This window comes from Epinephelus fuscoguttatus, linkage group LG4, assembly GCF_011397635.1.
Source record: "Epinephelus fuscoguttatus linkage group LG4, E.fuscoguttatus.final_Chr_v1".
In the NCBI taxonomy this organism is placed as follows: domain Eukaryota; kingdom Metazoa; phylum Chordata; class Actinopteri; order Perciformes; family Serranidae; genus Epinephelus; species Epinephelus fuscoguttatus.
In genome coordinates, this window is record NC_064755.1 from 6,461,782 (window position 1) to 6,474,334 (window position 12,553).

Genomic DNA, 12,553 nt, shown 5'->3' on the forward strand with positions numbered 1-12,553 from the left:
CCATAACAGACACTGACTTCTCTTTATTATTATTATTATCACAGATTAGCGGATTATATGCTTATATGTGTTTCAAACAGGGGCGTCGCACCCATGGGGGATGGGGGTGTTTTGACACCCCCACTTTTACAGCAAGATGATTTCATCCCCCACACATTTTCCAAAGGCAAACCCGTTTGCCCACCCTGGCAGTGCATACAAAAATGGAGCGCACCTCACCCCCCCTTATGCTGCGTGAAAAGGCATTGGTCAAATTGAACGGACATTCACCCAATCACAGACTGTTGTCCGCAACCAGCCGCCGGCCCGCGAAATTTGAAGTCAGTCGGAGCTTTTGTCAGCTGACATTGAACAACACTGACACACAACAGAGAGAAGAAGGAGGCAGAGATGCCAAAAAGGAAGAGGCAGCAGCAGAAAATTGACTTCTTTTTCAAGTCAAGTTGTCATGTAAGTGAATGCAGAGGAAACCGGCTCTCCGCCGCCCCCTCAAATCAACATCATCTCAAACATTTGTTAAAATAAAAAAGAAAGCATCTCTCCACTTCCTTAATACAGATATCTGGCCAGCTAACATCATCTTCATGAAGCCATCTGGCTGACTGAAAGCTGTAACAGTTGGGTTCAAAACTCAAAAGGAGGGTACTTATGGTTATTGTAGTGTCGTCTCACTAAGTTTTACTTAAAATCATGCGAGTCTGATATAACTGACTTAAGATTTAAATAGTTTAAAGAAAAAAAAACATATACTGCAGGGCTGGAGGTGCTGGCAACTGCAATCAGAAAAACAATGGACTGGATGTAAGGTCATACTCTCTGATGATGCGATAGCTACGCTCTCTGAAGAAATCATTTTCTTTGTCAAATTCTCTCTCGTCCTCTCCGATGGTCACATTGAAACGCTTCTCCTCAAAGTCCGGCTCTTGCTCCTTACGGATGGTGGCCTTCTTCAGCACCTGTTGGACACAGAGTCAGATACAAAACAATAAAACACTGATAAAAATGGTGGTGAAAGGGAACTATACTTAACAAAAAAAATGAGTTTTATAATGATGTCAAAAGAAATAACACATCTTCATCCAACATTCTCTTGATGTTGCACTTACTGCTGCTTTTTTATGAGATGTGTTGCTCGTTTGCTATCATGGGTTTTGTTGTGCATGTGATGTGATGCTGGTCTTATGTTTCACATGAAAATAACACTCCAGTAGTTTTTACCCATATTTCAGCGACCATCGAAGAGACTCCTCTGTGACAAGGTAGAGATCTAAACCCAAGATTAGTACTTAATACTTAATGTACAATATTTTTCACATTTATTAATGCGCGTGCACCTATTTTGCGTGCACCTGTTTATTCATTTGGAAAACTTGCAAAGACTGGGTCATGAATGTTTACTGAATTCATCTTTGCCTTCAGTTCTGCAGCCTTTCCCATACATTTATTTTTTCCAGTTATCATGGTCTCTCTTCCTTTTTCTTCCTCTTTGATGGATCTCATCTCTGCTTTCGTCACTTATTGGCTCTAACATCAGGGTTACATGGTCTTCATTAGTTTATCCGAGCCTTTCTGTTCCTGCATGCTCCGACTATTGCACCTGGTGCCCTGAATTCTCTGGGTCACTATATTCTGGGTGTCCTCTGCCTGGGTCCCTGCATGCTCTGTGTCCTATTTGGGGCCAAATCTCAACCATTTATTTTCATTTCAAACAATGATTTAGAAATAAAAATAACCCCACATAGGAGTGTAACACACCTGAAAATGCATATCACACAACCACTGACGCACACTGGGCATGTGCATGCTGATGTTAAACAGGAAGCAAATCGTCTACTCTGTGGTTGGTTGGTAAATTACAGAAAAAAAACATGAAAATGAAAAGCAAGAGGTAGTATTATCCATTGCCGGAGGAAGCCGAGGTGACAGGAAAGGAGTACCCACACAAGAAGGATGGATATCACAAAAGGTGGGTAGACCTCGCTATAATGTTTTGGCTTGGGACATCATGACTGATAAGACCCAGTTGGGAAGCGAACAAGGGTTTGTGTGTCATTGTTTCGACAAGTTTCTGTTCCCACCAGTCCAGACTAAAGGCCCTGACACACTAAGCTGACGGTCGGCCGTCGACGAGCGTCTGTCAGCTAGGGGTGTGCGATATGGACAAAAAATAATATCTCGATATTTTGGGGGATTTTGAAGCTAACGATAATTAGACAATATTCTTTTAAATGTGTGTTTTTAACAGCCTGAGTTATATATCATATATATATCATTAATATATCATTAATTGTTTCTCATGGATGATATTAATGGAAAAATGTTCTTAACATTCCTTGCTGCTTTTTTACCTGCTCTTTCTGTTTGACTCTGGTGACGGCCTTTTGTAGCGTCAGTTCCGGGTCCATTTGCAACTGTTCAGATAGGTGATTGTCCGGCAGACTCACCACAAGCCTGTCCCTCACCATCTCATCATGTAGAGCCCCGTAACCGCGAACCGTGAACTTTTCCGGCGGGGAGACTTGAAACTGTGCCATGTTGCCGCTTCGTTCAGCTAACTGTGGCTAGGCTAGGTAGCTCCGTGGACGGTCTTCCGGTACTGCAAACTTTAGCCTGACAGGCTGGGACCTATCACTACAGTTGACCCACGTCTTCCGAAGCTGCTGGAGCATCCGTGGGCGGTGTTGCTATGTTGTCTCACTAATGTTTGTTTAGCAGCAGGCTGACCTGCCAGGAAGGTGCCAGTGAGAGATCATGTGACCACCTAGGCGTACTGCAGCGTGCTGCTGCACACAAGTTACGTAACTCTTGTTCAGTGAATGTGTGGGGTTTCAACCTTTCAACGTGTGTTTTCAGTTGTTTTTGTGAAGTCATTTGCATACTCGATAACGTAAATTTGCACATTGTTAAAACAACAATAACGATATTATCGTTAACAATATATATCGCCCACCCCGGCCTAGTTTTAGCGGTTTGTCCCACACTGTCGGCCCTTAACATGAATAACAAACTGGAGCTAGCTGGGAGCGCTAGCCGCAGCATGACCGGAGGGAAGCACAGACAGTTAGCCTCCGCTCGCCTCCCAGCTAGCCCCGGCTCTCCGTTTGGATCCAACCGGAGCACCGAGCCCTGGTTTGTTATTCAGGTTAAAGTGGGAAGAAGCAGCTGCACAGATAGGTAACACCTCAGCTGTCAGGATGTACCACTCTGTCACTCCGCTCTCTCACGCAGGCGCAGAACGTACGTGCCACTTGACGGATGTAGTCCGTGTAGTGTGTTCAAATGCAACTGACACAGGGCAACATGAGGCGACGTAGACGACGCAACAGTTGGTTATCGTCGCCGCTAGTTCTTGATGTCAGTTTGGTGTGTCCGCACCTTAAAACCCAACACCAGAATTTTCGAACTATAACAAGGTCACCAGCAGGTCTCTGTTTTACAGGTTCCAAATTGCTGAGGTAATGTGGACACTGCATAAACGCAGCAATAGAAACAAAAGCGTAGCGGTGTGGATGTAGCCTAGTTCTTTCATTCTATGTTTCCTGCCCCTCATCCCCTCCATTGTTAGTGGCTACCTGTCTATCATTATTTGCGCTCTCTCTCTACATGTGTTCCCTTGTACCCTTTTTGCCCCAAGTGTTCAGTGTTTAGGTCTTCTGGTTTTTTCTGAATTGGTTCAGAATTCACTCGCCCTTTTAGCAATAGAAAGAGCTTATTAAGAGCTTTCATTTGATATCTATAACTCATTTTCATCCAAAATGTCACTTATGCCCCTCTGGTTCTCAGCCCTCGATATACCAGGTTAAGGGGAAACATTTTCCAAACTGGTGACTGTAAAAGGTACTCGTACAATAAAACTGTAAACCCCGCAATTGGCAAGCTCCCCCGTTTAGTCTGGAGTGTGATTCAACAAACAGGTCTACAATTGCAATTAGCGTGCAGACTCTCAGCAGAATGACAGCGACACAAGCTTAATTCTGTTTCCATGAGGAGCAGTGAAAGTGTTTACCTCTTTGGCATGCCTTAGACCTCGCTCCCAGGCACTCTCCACAGGAGGCTCCACTGGAGGTGGTGGTGGAGGAAGCTCCTCCACTGCAGGTCCAGCCTGAAACAGATGATACAGTCAATAGATTTGCAGATGGCAAAGACCCAGTTCCAGATCTTTATGAATTATCTGAACCTATGTATGTTCAGGAACAATGTTGTAGCAGGGCATACCATTTTTTCAAATTATAAGTATTATACAGCATTTTAACTGTGTAAATGTAAAAGACGTACCCAGGGATTATTGGGTATGAGTGGGTGTGGTCCTCCAGGGGGCGCTCCATTTGGTGAGAAGAGGTCTGGCTTACTGATGAGGGAATAGTTACCTTTGTCATTGACTCCAGGGTGGATGAAACGACAGTTCATACCCCAAGTGCAATTTCCTGTGGAAACAAAATGTACCAGTATGGTTTGAAATCATTTGCAGCCAGTTGATAACACAGAGACAGTTACCTAGAGTAACAAAAAATGTTGGCTTAAGCTATTGTTGGCTGTTTCTTATAGAGAACACATCACACTGTGAGCAATAGAAACACAAAGTGGAATGTATATCAAGTACAATGGCTCCCTCTGCTGTAGTACAACTGCAACCAACGAGCTGATGTAAACTGTAACATCCCTCACATGTTCATGTTCCTCATTATGATAATAAAACATACATTATTACAGCATTAGACTGTTACACATCTATAATTATACAGATATTATAAAGTTATAATTAAATATTCAAGGGGAATTGGGATTTGGATATTTTATTCGGTGTTCAATCACAACTGCTGTCTGGTCTCTGGCCCTCATATATCAATCTATCTTACATACAAACCAGCACAGATCTGAGCACAGAAATCATCTTACAATAGGGTTGATGTGTGATTCATGAAATGCTCTTATCTCGCCAATTACAGCATAGGAATAATCAGGTGTTGATAAATGTGGCGGCTGAAAACATTTACATATCCTGCCCGATATATTCTTGGTTTAAAGAGCCTCGCCCCAAGAGTTTATGACTTGGAGAGATAATACGGCAAAAAAGAGAAACTTCTCTAAGCTACAAATGAAAACATTCCATTACAACTATTATAAATGAGTGCGCTTACATGGACATGAATAACCCATTTATGATCTGATTTTTTGGAGTATCCCGTTTATGTGTTTTAGCATGTTAACACCTTATCCCGTTTTCAGAAACCAGGATTAAACCTCATCCTGTTTTTGAGTAACCAAAATTTGCTAGCCAGAGTACTCTAAAAGAAACCAGGATACTATTGCATGTGTATGTGCATCCCGGTTATTGAGTGCCATAACTTCATCCACCACTTCTATACGCTGTGACAGTGACAAGCTGGCACCAGTGTGAGTTATCAGAGTAATATAGCTGCTTTCAGAAATAACATAAGGTGAGTAACTACATAGCCTGTGTGTGTGCATTTAAGTTCGAGTAAGAAAGAGAGGGACGATGGACACGCTCACAGCAGACAGCTGGTTGCTACCAGGCAGAGAACACATTAGAAGTTAAGTTGTATGGTGGAAGTAAATGTAATGTAAGTGATGTATTTTATATATTTCCTTTTGTTCTCATTTTCCATCGCCGATCTCTTTTTGCAAACATCACAGGTGCCTGCACGAATAGACCGCAGTAAGCTGTAACCAGGTTACTAGTATGTTTTATGTATACGGGAATATGTATAACCCAATCTCTCTGTGCTCATGTGAACACCATATCCCAATATATTGATATGAGCCTCAGATAATTCATGTCCATGTAAACACATTCATTGATGAAATACTAATTCCCAGAGTCTAAAGTGTTGTCTTAGCAACAGCTAAAGAATTATGTTCATTATCAGAATAGACCAAAGTTAATGTCATAAGTAAAACACTCTATGAATAGACAGTTATCAGCCTACAGAGCAGCATCAGTTGTGAAATCTTTTATTCCAGTGGTTCCCCACTTTTATACAGGGAATAGAGGGGACCCTTAAACATGGTTATTAAAGATTTCAGACGGAGATATACATGTGCTGAGCGAAGACATTTTACTGTTGAAAAATGAACTCATCATTGCTCTCTCGTGGAAAAGCTATGTAAGAGCTACACTGTTTCTAAATGACCTCAAACATGTCTTTGCCAATGTGGCAATGCAATTTCTTGTTACATACTGGCGTACATATACACATTATCTGTCATATGCTAAAAGTGGCAGAAAATATCAGCCACACTGATACACTGGTTGAGCTCTGGGTACGACCTGCTCTTCACTACCTACCTTTGATGAAGAACCTGCAGATGGGACGTGGTCTGATCTTCCTGTCTGAGGGATCTTTGACCTCCCCCTCCTCCAGATCATCATCCTGCCCACACATACAAAAGGCAAATCATGATACATGTCTTCTTGTATCCTAACTACTAATCATGCTTTAAAAAGAAGGTATTTAATGAACGTTTCATTTGTAATTCATGTTGATACAATATTCTGTACAAGGCATTTGGCATTATTAATAATATGCGACATAAAAAGTCAGTGGACAAGGACATGTACGGACATGAATACAATGTGACAGCCCTTATCGTAAAATCAGGAACAATCAATAGTATGTGACACTGTGGTTAACACAAAACCATTGCGCATTTATCAACAATCACTCTGATTTGACAGTCAAGCGTGAAAGGGGGAGTGTGAGACATGCAGCAAAGGGCCACAAGCTGGAGCCGAACTCGGACTGCTGCGGCAACAGCCTTGTATATGGGGCACTTGCTCTATCCACTAAGCCACCGATGCCACAGGATATGAAGTGTTTGATGTGCAACGTTTCCTGTGTATGCGCTACTCATGCCAGTCACACTCTCAAGCCTCTGCCACCTTTGTATCAAAACAATTGTGGACATGTTGTGGTCTCCTGTTAGTCTCCTGCAGTCATGGCAGTCAAGTAACCTGGCAGGTATGCATACAGTGTAACTACTCACATCACAGTTTAGGGGACAGTTGTGACTTCAAGATGGCTAAGCTAAGCAGCCATCATCCAGGTTACTTTTTGACCAAAAGTATCCTTGTGTGCACACTGTGCTGTTGGGGTTGTGTGAACAGCACAACACTTAGTCCACTTGTACAGAGTGGAGTTTCTTCCCACAAATTATATTTGGCTGAGTACAGACATAAACTTGTCAAAGCCAAGGTTAATATCGACCTTTCATCAAGTTACTCACAAAAATGAACTTCAATTAGCAAAAGATGATGTGACTAGTTGTCAGTGTTTGTCATTTTAACCAGATCTAGAGTTGTGTCTTAGCTAACATTAATAGTAAGGACTGCAGCTGAAAATTAGCCAGCTGACTAATACTGGCACATTTACAAAAATGTATGTTGTCCAGTGTTTCCCCTACCATTATATTAGGGGGGGGGGCATTTAAGGTTACCTTTCCTATAGAACAGGTTTATACCTTGTCCTTTTATTAAACAAACTGAGTAGCCTTATGTTATCTTATTCACACAAGGGCATGTTATTTCTGTCTCTACACGGTCGCGCGTTTACAATTCTCCTCTACTCTGTATCGCACACGGCGGAGTGCATCGGACAATATGTCGCGTCAACCACCTGCAAAAGCAGACAAAAATATCTGCGTTTTTTTAAACGCTCCTAGGGTGGTGAAGATGGTGAGGAAGAAATGTTCTGATGTTTACTTAACTTTTAAAGTTCAAATAATTGTTCAGTTGTTATTTTGACTGCCGTCATTAAAAGAAAAACGTGAACACCATGATTCCTTTGAGTGCTTGTGTAGGTGTCTGTCTGACCTGACGTTTTCCAGGTGGTTAAAGACACAACCCTTAAACGACCAGAATTTCCACCTCACGGTTGTACGCCTCAACGAGCCAGTCAAGCTGCAGTTTGCATACATGTCTGTCCAGACTTATATAGCTATGACAGCTAACAATACATCAAATATGGATGTTGCTCAAAAGAAGCTACAAATTCTAAAATGTGGATGCTTTCCACACATCCTTAGCCCGTCAGCACAGGAGATCTATACAATCAGCACAATTTCAAGGTGGGCACCCAAGATTAGTGTCACCAATTCAGTATCTGACCAGATGTCTCCCCTTCTGTTCCTGAGATGTGATGTTGAATAATGGCCAGTAAAGTGTTTTTGCAACACATTATGATGTCACAGTGAAGCTGACCTTTAACCTTTTGGAAATCAAAAATTATCGCTTTTTTGAGGCCACACTGATCTTTGACCACAGAATTCTAGTCATTTCATCCTCAAGTCCAAGTTTATGTTTGTGTCAAATTTGAATTAATTCCCTTAAGGCCTTCTTGAGGTGTCATGTATACAAGAATGGGACAAACAGACTGATGTACATAATGCCCCTGGCCATGGCTATGGCTGTGCTCAGACATAAAAACGCATCACAATACATTAGTGACTTGCTAATCCCATATTTCCTCCCGAGGTCACTCAGGTCAGCATCACAACTCCTCTTCGTCCCTCACTAAGTCCCTCAAAACCAAAGGTGTCTGAGCATTTTCTGTTACTTTTACCAAGCACTGGAATAACCTCCCATCCCACATTAGGTCTTTTTCCACCATTGACAATTTTAAATAAACATTAAAGACGCACATTTTTTTCACTTGCTTTTAGTTCAGGCTAATGCTTACTTTACAACCTCTTCATACTGCATTTTGTTTCTCTTGTTATTTTCCTATTTTCCACTTTAGTCCTGCCTTCTCTGTATTACTGTTTTATTGTACTATTTGTATTTAATGCCTTTTATGAACCTCTCACTTTTTCCATGTGAACCTGTGTTGAGGCAGATCCTAACTCCTCTGCCTTGACTGGAAAGCATTTTGATTTCACTCCTGTTGTTTTTAAATGTGTTATATAAATAAAAATGACTTGTCAACAAACAATAATTTCAGACTCAAGAACAGCTACCAGAACTTGTGAAAACGGAGGGCATTTTTTTCGATTTACCTGCACTCATCCAATCACCTCACACTGGTAAATGTATAATCCAAACAATGATCACTTACATCAATCTCTCCTTCATCAATCTCTCCATCATCCTCATCCTTCTTCTTGTCTCTGAAGGAATCTCTGCGACTCCTCTCAGGCCCTTTAGAGTCTTTAGGAGATGGGGGGAGGATTGGTTTTTTCTCCTTCTTCTTACTGCTCTTGTCCTCACTCTCCTCCTCTTCTTCTCCCTCCGCTTTTGTTTCCTCCTCGTCTTCCTCTTCCTCATGTGCAGGGATGCTGGGCTCTTCTGGGACCTCCTCATCATAATCCAGTTCGTGCTCGTCCAGTTCTCGGGAAACAGACGCCGAATCATCCTTCATCTCCCTCACCTTAACAGCTCTCCTCCTCTCCTCCTCCTGAGCTCTCATTCTTTCATCCTCCTCTTCCTCCTCAGCCTTGCTTTTGTCTTCCTCCTCCTCATCATCCAAGTCAGCTGTCTCTGGCTCTGTTGAGTTGTCTTTTCTGTAGTCAATGTATTCTTCCTCCCTGTCTTCTCCATCCTCTTCAACAATGAAGCTCTTCCCCTGCTCTGGCTCTGAGTCTGGAGACTGTGGAGTGTCGATGACGCAATCCTCTTGCTCGTCGCCATCCCTCTCATCCTCTCCATCTAACTGGTCCCCCTGTGGACCGTCTTCATCCCCCTCCATCAGCATAATGGTTCCATCCTCCTGTCCCATCCCTTCTGTTTCCCCGACAGGTTCCTCATCCTCTGGGTCAGAGACAAAGTCAGGGACCACCTCCTCGTCTTCTTCCCTCTCATCCTCTAATTCTGAACTTCTTCCTCTGCTTTCCAGCACCTCTTCATCCTCCTCACCAAGCCCCCCATTCTCCTCTTCATGGACAATCTCACTGTCTGAGATGACCCTGTCCTCCTCTTCATCAGGAGAATCCAACAGCTCACTGTCAGAAAGGCCCTTCTCCTCCTCCTCAGGAGACTGAGGGGACTGAGTAGGGCTTTCAGGAGTATCCATTAGAGATTATTCTGGTGTAAAAAGAAAAACAGTAGTGTGTAAGGAACAGCCAACCTGTGATATCCTAACTGAGCTCACACTTTGATAAACTTTCTGCTTTTCTATTTCATGAAAAGAACACTTGGCTATACTCCCTTCAAAAACCTGCCAATCTAACATCTTGGCATGTTAGCCAGGTTACATAACAGGTAGAATTTCAGAATATTATTATATTATATTGGACTAACCCAACCTATAAAGTTGCCAAAATGTAAATAAGGCACCCAGAGAATATATTACCATATCAAAGTATTTTCTGCAAATGACTACAACCCACAGTTTTTGTTGATGAAAATACATTAAGGGAACTAAAAGAAAAAAGACATTCTATATTTATTTATTTATTTTTTTTTACATTTTACATTTACATACACTCAAACTAATACTGAATCAAATGAGCGAAGAACTTGATTGTTAGATCGTTTGATAAATTTTGACATATGAGATTAACAGATACAGTAGAGCATAATTTACACTGAATAACACAATTGTATGACAGCAATATGTTTGTTTTGAAGTGATTTTGACTTTGCTTGAGCAAAGAAAAGCTAGCTATCAGTTGGGCTGATAAACTGGTTGTCTGAATAGAAAGGACTAAAATTTAAAAAGCATTTTATATGAGAATTAGACAAAACAATGTATGTATATATGACAACAGGATTTACTATATAATGGGTGGTTTCTGGCGCTGCTAATTCAACAGCAAAGGAATAACCTAGCAATAGCAAGCTAGCTAACAGCTATCTGCCACAGGTATGAGTTAAAACCTCCTATACGTCAAATGTCTCGTAAGGGTCCCATGTCTTAAGTAACCTACTGATAAGTACACAATTAGAGAGCATGCCCACGTTTGTAAATATTATAGTTCATCAGCAGCGTAACACGACTGTTGACTGAGTTAACACTTCTAATAGCTGGGTCGCGCTAGTCGGCAACAAGGCCTATAACACCAATAGAGCTGGCTAACCAACGAGCACACTGCCCTCGCCGAAAAAGCAAATTTTCCTTGAATAATATCAACAAATAAACCCGCTAGCTTGTCGGATACAAAGCGGACACTGCAGATTTAGCACTGAGCGGACATTGTAGCACACTCGTCTCGTCTTTCAATTAACAATGCAGCCTCCCCTGAAGCTAACTTTAAGCTCAAAGCGCAGCTGCACTCTGCTAGCTGCTAACGACCATACATTTTCATTCACCTTGCCGACCTGGAGCTCTTCAAAGACGGCACTGCTGCGTTAAGAACTGCCCTCTCCCACTGATAGTGCTATTTACAGTCTACAATAAATACTGTACGGTTTATTTTAACAGCTATGGTGGAGAAAATAAAACATTCCGCACGACACGGCGAGAGCGGCCATTACCTCGACGTCATCAACATACGACAACCCAGGGAGAAAAGAAACCGCGCTGTACGTGAATGAGGACAGATCTGAGATCAGTGTGTGGGACAGTATGTTGGGCGCTGTGAGGCGGCCAGGAGAACAAAATCTGATTCAGTGACACAAACGAATTTTGTTAGCCGTTATTTTATTTTGTTTTATGGTTTTCTAATTCTTTATTATTATTATTTTGTCATGTAACTCCTTCCACATTTTTCAACATAGACACTCCATTCAAACATTAAAATAGTTGTTTAAAACTGCCTTTCGGTGATTTGAACTAGCCTACTTTATTATTGCATGGTTTGCTTTTATGTTTTATCTTATCTTGTTTTATTTGCTTTGTCTTTTATTTGGTTTTGAAAAGCAGTTTGTAACTGTGTTTTGAAAGGTGCTATTTATATATATATATATATATAGAGAGAGAGAGAGAGAGAGAGAGAGAGAGAGAGAGATTATTGTTATTATTATTATTATGATTGCTTTTATCTTTTATTTCTTTCCGAAATATCCATTTCTTTCCTATTTAAGTGAATGGGTGGAAAGTTCAAATCTGAAAGAATTCATGCTTCAACATTAATTTTAAAATCACATAGAAACTCCATTCAATCTTGCAAATGTTCCACATCTTTCATACATGCTGGCTTGTTTTCAACTTTTGAATATTCAACTTGTGAAATGCTCTTTTTAGGTTTTTACATAAGTGTGTAATGGACAGAGTTGAATAGGGGGACTAAACTGTTGGACTGTAGAGAGCTTCTTAAACATTTCTTTTCAACTTGCTATCATGCCCACAATTTCACTCTATATACATAATTTTTGGTCAAATTGGAGTAAAATTTACATTTTATAAACCTGTTGCTGTGGACAGGGGCACCACCAGGAATTTTGGGCCCCATGAAAAAAAATCACATTGGGCCCCCCCTGCACAGCTGTTGTCAACACATCTCTAGGACCTAACTGACCCATTAAAAGCTTTACATAACTCTAACTTTGAAGGCTTGCAACTGTCTTGCTTCTTGTAGTTCAATACTACCAGTACAATATTTACTACTAGTGAATTGTACATGCAACAGTCTGCATACAGTATGCAATTCACTATTTGAT

The 12,553-nt window shown here is 41.4% G+C and overlaps 1 protein-coding gene across 2 annotated transcripts in view; it reads right to left on the reverse strand.

Annotated features, from left to right (window-relative positions):
- The window catches only part of zc3h18 (zinc finger CCCH-type containing 18), a 51,737-nt gene extending 40,231 nt beyond the window's left edge, over window positions 1-11,506 (reverse strand). The window contains exons 1-6 of one of the 2 annotated variants that reach the window (XM_049575387.1): window positions 11,429-11,506; window positions 9,072-10,036; window positions 6,308-6,392; window positions 4,276-4,424; window positions 4,007-4,102; window positions 814-956 (exon numbers count right to left, since the gene is read on the reverse strand). In XM_049575387.1, coding sequence (XP_049431344.1) covers window positions 814-956; window positions 4,007-4,102; window positions 4,276-4,424; window positions 6,308-6,392; window positions 9,072-10,025 — 1,427 coding nt within the window. In that variant the 5' untranslated portion in view covers window positions 10,026-10,036; window positions 11,429-11,506. Of the gene's footprint in view, window positions 1-813; window positions 957-4,006; window positions 4,103-4,275; window positions 4,425-6,307; window positions 6,393-9,071; window positions 10,037-11,263 lie in introns of both variants that reach the window. The other variant, XM_049575386.1, reaches the window with a different exon arrangement.
- Between the last annotated feature and the right edge of the window lie 1,047 nt (window positions 11,507-12,553).